The sequence below is a fragment of the Ursus maritimus genome, unplaced genomic scaffold (assembly GCF_017311325.1).
Source record: "Ursus maritimus isolate PB19 unplaced genomic scaffold, ASM1731132v1 scaffold_24, whole genome shotgun sequence".
In the NCBI taxonomy this organism is placed as follows: Eukaryota; Metazoa; Chordata; class Mammalia; order Carnivora; family Ursidae; genus Ursus; species Ursus maritimus.
Window position 1 is genome coordinate 20,075,983 of NW_024424897.1, and position 8,120 is coordinate 20,084,102.

General features: G+C 60.4%; 1 protein-coding gene across 2 annotated transcripts; it reads right to left on the reverse strand.

Moving 5' to 3' along the window:
* Nucleotides 1-1,200: 1,200 nt before the first annotated feature.
* Nucleotides 1,201-8,112, reverse strand: LOC103672615 (2',3'-cyclic nucleotide 3' phosphodiesterase). 2 transcript variants are annotated; one of them, XM_040640618.1, is made up of 4 exons: nucleotides 7,976-8,112; nucleotides 6,149-6,818; nucleotides 3,941-4,080; nucleotides 1,201-2,644 (listed from the first exon to the last, which is right to left on the reverse strand). In XM_040640618.1, exons 1-4 carry the CDS (start codon nucleotides 7,976-7,978, stop codon nucleotides 2,195-2,197), a joined length of 1,263 nt encoding a protein of 420 aa, XP_040496552.1. In that variant the 5' UTR covers nucleotides 7,979-8,112; the 3' UTR covers nucleotides 1,201-2,194. The 2 variants fall into 2 exon arrangements, with proteins under 2 accessions (XP_040496552.1, XP_040496553.1); XM_040640619.1 differs by lacking the exon at nucleotides 7,976-8,112 and adding an exon at nucleotides 7,808-7,945.
* Between the last annotated feature and the right edge of the window lie 8 nt (nucleotides 8,113-8,120).

The following is an 8,120-nucleotide window of genomic DNA, read 5'->3' on the forward strand; positions in this document are numbered from 1 at the left end:
TGTGCCACTGCAGTCGGTAGGCCGGAGCAGAGCCCCCCGTGTGGAGCGGGCGCGGACGTGGTCGTAGGCTCAGCGCCCGCCCAGAGGGCTCTGGGCACCCGGGGCCTGGTGGCAGGGCGATGCTGCCCACTGCTCCTGATCCTATTTGGCCTCAGTGCTGCGCGGGCCTGAGCATGCTGTGGGGCCCCGTCCGGCGTCAGTCCAGGTGATTTGATGGTAAGGGCCACCAGAACTCACTAGAAGCTGCATGTGTCCAGAGCGCACGTGGAGTGTGGCTGGGACAGAGGAGGTTTACCCAGGCCCTCACAGCCCTGCGGCCACTGCAGGCTAAGAGACATGGGGACAGGGACAGAATCCTGCCTCCTTGACCCCAGGCCCTTTCCAGGTAGGACACGCAGTTCCTGGGCCCCAGGGTCCGGGGCACAGACCTTAAGCTCACCTGGTCAGAAGCACCATTCTTAGTAAATACCGCTCGCCTTCTGCACTGCTGTCCCATGTGTGGGAGACAAGCTGGGGGAGGGCGCGGTGGCCAGTGTCCTGCTGTTCAAGTCAAGCATAGTGTTCGTGGCAGGTAATTGTCTTAGGAGTTCCGGGCAGAGGGATTGGAGACTTGGCACTTAGATTTTTGGCGCTTTTGGCGGTAGGGCTGGCTGGGAAAGGACCATCGACCAAACAGGGAACCCTGCTTCTCTTTATTCTGAGCCCTGGCCCCTTTCTTTCCAGTCTTCCCGCACTGGCACCAAGGCCATGGCGATAGGATGACTGAGTTAGGCCTGAGACGCTCCCCCGTTGGCCCGAACGGAACTCCTGCAAGTCAGGTCTTCCCTTGTGTTTGCAGTACGCTGACCTGAGAACGGGCGGAAGCCCAGACCGGGAACCGTGGGTCTGATTGCTTGGGGCTGGCACACCTGTGGGCCTGTTGCCGCAGTTAATGGGGGACGACAGGCTCTGCTCCACGTGCCTCAGACCCAGCCACCCCCACTTTCTGTGTGCGTCTAAGATCAGCCGCCCTCCTTTCTGCCGCCTCATGAAAGCCAACACTGTTCGGCTGCCCAACCTCACCACAGCTGTGCCCAGCCAGCAGAGGGGAGACAGGACCGATGGCCCCAAGCTGCGGGACAAAGCCAGTCCTGATACACCAGCCCTGGCCTCAGGGGAGACTGAGCTGGGCACAGAAGGGTGAGAGAGACTGCACACGGCTAGGATTAACACGGTTTATTTCACGGTCAGTCTTACAAGTCACTGAGGTCGGGCGAAGCCAGGATAGTAACTTAAATCTCAAGCACTTTCGTCCAGTGACAACCCGATTAGCAAGGCCCTGTTACTGAGCAGGGGGGCAGCGGAGGGCACCCCAGGAACCACAGCACATGTACCAATGTTAAAAACCCCTTCTCAGAGGCACCAGCTGGGGCTTGGCCCTCACCAGCCAGGGGTCCACTCCGTTGGCTCTTGGTCCCCACCGACTGACTCCCTGTCGAGGCGGCGCAGGGGCCTCCCGGGGCACCGAGGAGGCAAGCTGGACTGGGCAGACGGTACTTTCTCTGGCTTCGATCTCCCCATCCCCACAGCAGAGCCACCCTGCCGGAAAGGATGGCAGCCCATCCCCTGTCTGGGGTGAGACCTGCAGCCAGCTGGGATGTGGCTGTCCAGCTGTCCCTAGTCACAGTGTAAAGGAGGAGGGGACAGGCACTTAGGGCCAAAGGTGGGACGTAAAGCCCCTTTTAAGCCCTGGTAAAAAGCCCCAGCCTACATCATGGGGCTGCAGTGATTAAGACGCGGGGTCAAAGCCCAGGGATTCCCCCACCCTCTCCAATCCACAGCCAGTTTCCCGCGGCCACTGTGACCACCCGGTGGGGACATGCAGCTCTGGGGTGTCTCCCCGCTGGCCAGCTCGGGGCGGGGACAGGGGACCTGGGACAGGCGGCAGGGCTTGGGGTTGTGGCTGCGGCTCCAGGCCCAGCTTGGCTCAGCCTCGTCAGCTTTGCTCTGGGTTCCTGACTGGCGCTCCCCACACCCCTCTTGTGTCGAAAGCTTGGGTGTTAGAGGGGACGAGGGAGGGCAGGAAAAGTTACTTTACAAGTTTTTAAAAAGTTACAGAAAGGTTAACTTTAAAAAAAAAATCTTAAAGATCAAGCAGAAGGCATGCTTCCCTGTCCCCCCCTTCTGAGGAGCGGGGGGCTGGCGGCGGGAACGCTCAGATGATGGTGCAGGACTGTAAGGCGCCCCCCTTGCGGCTGCCGTGCGCGGGCACAGGTTTGCCCTTCCCGTAGTATCCCGTGAAGATGGCCCTGACCTCCAGCTTCTTGGCCAGGCTCAGCAGCCAGCGCCCGTTGCCCAAGGAGTAGAGTTTGCCCCGGTGTAGCTCACCCACCTCCTCGCCTCGGCTGCCCCCCTTCTCCTGCCGCACAATCTCCAGGAGGTCAATGCCTGTCTGCACGGGCTCCACGTCACCCGCGCAGCCGAGGGTGATGTGGGCGCGGCTGCCCCGGGGCAGGCTGTCGGAGGGGGACAGCTTGTCCACGTCATTGGGCCACAACGGCAGCTCCTGCTCGCTCAGCTGCACCCGCGCTCCCGTAGTCTTGGGCGTCACGAAGAGGGCAGTGATGGTCAGCGTGAAGGCCTTGCAGTAAGACTTCTTCACCACCTGCGGGGACGGAACGACGGCATTAAGCTGCACGTGGTGGCCGCTGGAGCAGGCAGCTGACCCAGGGTGGGCCTAGCAGAGCTGAGCACCACCGAGCAGGACCCTTGGGGAACGGCCGCGCGCAGCCCGTGTGTCGTGGGAGGACATCTTCCCGCTTAACTGGTCAGGTTGACGGGAGACAGCAGAGGTGCCGGACACAGCGGAGCTGAAGGCCAGACTTCCCCAACCCAGGCCTGGCTCCCCACCTACCAGTGGCCGTTCACCCTCTCTGTGTTGGCTCATTCACCTGTTCTGAGGGATGATGCTAGAACCTACCTCAGTGCCCACATTTAACGAGTGTTCTGGGTGAAGGTTCTAGAACAATGACAGGCACGTGACAAGTGCTACTGTCCCTGCTACTCAGCTCATCCTGGTAAAAGCCAGAGGTCAGAAATAAATGCCTCAGATCAAAATCGACCTCGTACACCCTGGTTTACATCTGGTTCTTTCTGATTCTATCTGATTCTCAGACCATCTCTCCCACCCCACCATAGAAGCGCCTCTCATTTTTGCTCACAGTCCCTCGTGCCTGGTGCCTAGCAGATGTTTAATACTGCTAGGCACGTGAATGCTGGAGACGGTGTGGACGTTACCTATGCGCTCACGCGGCCACGCGAGGGGCCACGGATACACCAGTAAACCCAATGGACAAATGCAGGTGGGAGGGACCAGAGAACAATCTGTCACATGGCTGCTGCATTAACCGGGGCAGACAAGTGGGGGAGACGGGTGGAGGTTGGAGGGAGGCCTCTTTGAGAAGGCCACCCCAGAGGCTGGAGACTGTGCGCAGCCGGGCTGCGTGCCTGCGGCCTAAGGACCGCACATCAGAGGCTGCGGGCGCCAGACAGCGGCGAGTGGGAGGAGGGAAAGGTGTGGCGCCAAGAAGCCGCACTATCCCGTCCTGCGCTTAGCCCAGGGCACGGCTGGGCCTGGAACCTGGGGACAAGGAGTCAGCACCAGGCTCCCCGGGGGTGGGGTCACCTAACCTTTGGGACTCCACCCAGGCTTCAAGAGGCCATCAGTCTGCAGGAGGAAAAGGCACTGGCGGGCAGGCCTTAGGGGCAAGCGTGCAGGCTGGTGGCAGTGCTGGGGGTGGGCGGGTAGAAAGGACAGCTGACATCTGTGCGACTAAGCCTGTGGACGGGGCGAGCCAGAGCAGGAGATGCCATTTTTCTGGAGAGGCTGTCTGGTTTCTGGTCCCTGCCTTGAGCCTGCCCTCTTCCCCACCTCAGCCCAGTGTCCCCAGGGAGCACTCACATCCTGCTGGGCGTACTCGTCTGCCCCCGCGGCCTTCCCGTAGTCACAGAACTTGGTTGTGCAGTGCAGCACGCCTGGGGGTCTCTTCCCAAAGTAGGTGACCAGTTCAATCTTCTCCCTGGGCTCATCCCCAGAGACAACTGCAGGGAGAGAGTGGGGCTGTCAGGGCAGGAGAGCAGGCCCATCCTGATCCCCATCACCAAGACCACGGAGGCTCGGAGGGTAAAAAACCGGACATGGAGCATAAGTTCTTCAGCGATCCACTATAATCCACTCCTTCATTAGCTGGTCAAACTAATAGCCACGTCAGAGCTACAGAAAGGTGTCTAAATTCCCTGGTTTCACGTTATGCAAACATTTACATCTCTTTGCCAGATTTGAAAACTAACGCACTCGTAACCTGGGGACAGGCAGCACAGGCCAAGGGAATCTCGGCTTTATCAGCTACACATCTGGAAGAGGGAAGCAGGTCACGAGAAACGGGGTAGAAAGGCAGAACAGTGTTGGAACTGTTATGGTACGGTGGAAGGAGTCAGAGCATGAGTCCTTCGGCCTACGGCAAGTGCTTGACCCTTTTCTGTCAATCAAGTACCATCAGGGTGACCATACACCCATCTTCTCAGGACCATCGGGGGGACTCTTAGCAGTGCCCCCTTTCACTCGGGCGTACCTGGACCAGAAGTTCCCTGGTCACCGTAACATGTACCGTGCAGGCCTGTTTGGTGGACGAGAGCCTATAAAGGGCCTAGAGTAGGAAGGGTCTTGGGATATAATGAGATGATACAACATGGAGAGACCAGGGGTGTCTGATTTCAACTTCCAGACTCCAGGCCTTGGGGCTCCTTTCAGAGTCACTAGATCTGTCGTATTTACTCCCAGAGTTGAGTTCCCACAAGGATGTCGCTCACCCTTGACAGGGGAGGGAGAGCTCTGCTGAGAGCAGGCCCGTTACATTTCTCCGGCTGCGTCCCAGGCAGGAAAGTGGTGCAGTTTTTAATGGTAAAGGCAGCATCAGGAGGCAGAGCAGCTCTAACCAAGAGCCCTGCCTGAACGGTGCTTTTCTGCCAAGCAATTCCAGGTAAAGGGCTCACACCCCGACAATGTCACTGCGGGTGTCACGGTTCCCTCGTTCCCCAGTGTTCAGCTTCAGGAGCCAAGAAGAGATCCCTAAGCACACACCCAGGCACAAATTTTGCCTCCGAACACACAGAAATATGGGTGGGGATATTCCAAGTAGGAAGATAATCCAACATTTGGGGATACCAGAAATGGGTTAAAGGAATAGATGGATTAGTGGGTGACACACCCCTAACAGCCCACCTTTGGAAAATGAAGGCCTCCCTTATCCCAAACCTACTCTAGCCCTGGAGCAAACAGCCCTTGCCAGGAGAGGTCGCACCCAATATGCGAAGGCCCCTGCTAGAGCTGACGGAGTCCAGGGCTCTCTCCAGGACTCTGGGCAAATCCCATATCCCTCCTGGGTGTTTTCCCCTCTGCAAAATGCGGCTTCTGGACTAGGCGTGAGGCTGTTCTCTGGAGCTAAGCAAGCCACAGGATGTGCACTGGGCACCCCGAGACTTGGGAACCACACCCAGTGAAGTCACATTAGTCCTAGTTGGGATTTTTTTTTTTTTTTTTTTTTTTTTTTTTTTTCTTTTTTTGTGGAATATTTTTCTTAGGTTATTTTATTATTTATCTATTTAGAGAGGGAGGTGGAAAGAGGCAGAGGGAGAGGGGAGAAAGGATCTTAAGCAGGCTCCAAAGTGACGCTGGATCTCACCGATCCTGAGATCATGACCGGAGCCAAAATCCAGAGCAGGATTCTTACCGACTGGGCCACCCCGGCGCACCTTATTCTCTTAGTGATCTCTACACCCCACATGGGGCTGGGGTTCACCACCCCGAGATCCACAGTCGCAGGCTCTACCCACAGCCAGCCCCGGGCCCCTCCAGGGAAGCTTTTCCTTCAGAAAAACGGCTCTGCTGCTGAACACAGGGTAGAAGCCTCGCATCAGGTGCGCATGCTTCCTAGGGTGCTAGGAATTGGTGTTCCCTGATCCACGAACGGGCCGGTGCTCTCCATCCAGGGGGGCACGGCGGGGAGGAGGGGTGCAGCGAGAGAAGAGGGGGCCCTGGGAAGCACCTCCCCCCCCCCACACACTCCCACCCCGAGCCGCTAAGCGCCCGCACCGTGCCCCCACCACTTACAGTGTCGCAGCTCCTTCTTGAAGGCCTTGTGGTTGCCCAGCTCCTCCAGGAAGGCCTGGCCGGCTTTGCGGAGGCTCTCGGAGCTCTTCTTGGTCAGGAACCAGCCGAAGTAGAGCGGCAGGAAGTCCTTCTCCAGCCCCGGCTTCAGCTTCTTGAGCTCGTCGGCCGACAGCTGCCACTGGTTCTTCTCCTTGAGCTGGGCGCAGTCCAGCCGCCACGCCGTCTTGGGCTCCACCAGCACCACCTGGTACTGGTACTGGTCGGCCAGGTCGAAGAGCTGCTCCAGCCGCTCCCGCTCGTGGTTCGTGTCGTCCAGCACCAGGACGCGCACGTCCCGCCGGCAGTAGGCGGCCAGCTCGTCGTCCAGCCGCTTGTACTCCTCCGAGAAGTCTCCGCGGCCCCCGGGGGTGATCTTGTAGGCGTCGGCCGACACCATCTTCGTGCCGTCGCGGTACCTGTCCACGATGGCGCGCGCCAGGGTGGACTTGCCGCTGCCCGGCAGGCCGCGCAGGAGGAAGAGCGTCTTGCACTCCTGCAGCGCGGCCACGGTCTCCTCGTCCTGCAGGAAAGGAAACTGCAGCTCAGGCTTGTCCTTGGCCCCTGACGACGACATCTTGCGGAAGAAGATCTTGGGCAGGAACGTGTGGCTCTTTCGGGAGAAGCTTCTGTTCTGTGTGTGAGGAGGGGGGAGAGCAGAAGTCAGCTGGCTCGCCCCCTTGACTCTAGCCTCCTCCCCCTCGGGGCCCCCAGCCCTGAGTTGGAAGCACCCCCGGGTGCGGTGGGCGCCTTCCCAAGCCGGGGACTGGACCTCCTCCTCCTCCGTCCTCCGTCGGGGTAGCCGCCAGCGTCTGGCGGAGGAGGGAGAGGAGAGCTTGTCCTAAACTCTTAATTCCCTCTGGTCAGAGCTGTAGCTTCAAGGACCCCCCACTGCTGCGTCTGGAGGGGAAGTGCGCTGGAAGCGCATGCCCGTGGTCCTAGGAGGGGACCGAACTTTATATTCCTGGCACCTACTAAGGACGACCTCTTCCGAGGTGGGGCTGCTATGTCTGGGCAAAGCCACAGCTGCCCCGGCTCTGGGTGTGCAGAGGAGGCTGGGGGTGGAGAAGGGTTACCCAAAGACTGCCTGCCCTCCCCCCACAAGGGCAGCAACAGATAATACTCTCTTGTCTGGGATGGGGGGGGGACAATGGTCCCACAGAAGGGCTGGTGGGGGGCAGGGCAGGAGAGCGCGGGACAAAGGGCCTCATTCACCACGCCTGCCACCTCCTCCTCTGCCCTCGGCCTCCCACAAAGTCGTGGTCTTTGTGCCTGCCCCAGGACTGGGTGGCCCAGGGCACCTGCGTCCAGGGTCCGGCCCTGCCCCCCGCTTTGCTGTGTGTCAGCAGCACCTCTCTGAGCCACTTGTTTTCCCGCCTGCTAAAAGCCACAAGTGACACCACCTGTTGCTGAAAGCGGTCTCCTCTAAAGAGGCTCCACCTCCCGGCAGCACCCCGAGCGCGGCGCTGGCACTGGCTTTTCTCAGATAAGGCCCTCGGGCGGGAGAAGGCGAGGAATGCCCGCCCCGCAGTACCCCCGGCCCAGCCTCTGTGCGCCGAGCTCCCGCGGCGCGCGATCCCGCCCTCCTCCAGGGGCCGTGCCCGCTCCCCGGGTCTCCCCTACCTCAGGCTGCACCCCACGGCCCAGAAAGCCAGCGCTCAACTCCGGAACCTCAGGTCCTCATTTGCATGCCACTTCCTCCCGAAAATCTCCCCGAACTCCCGTTTTCCGTAAGAGTGCTTCCCTGGCCCGGCCCGCTCCCTCCCCTCCCGCCTCCCCGCGCCCGCTCACCATGATGAGGGGGGCGCCGCCGCTGCCGCCTGGGCAGGCACTACCTCTCCGGGGCCGCCCGCCTGCGCGGAGGGACACGGAGCCCAGAGGTGGCCCGACCCCCCGCAGGGCCGCCTTACATAGCCCGGGGGCGGGGCGCGCGCGG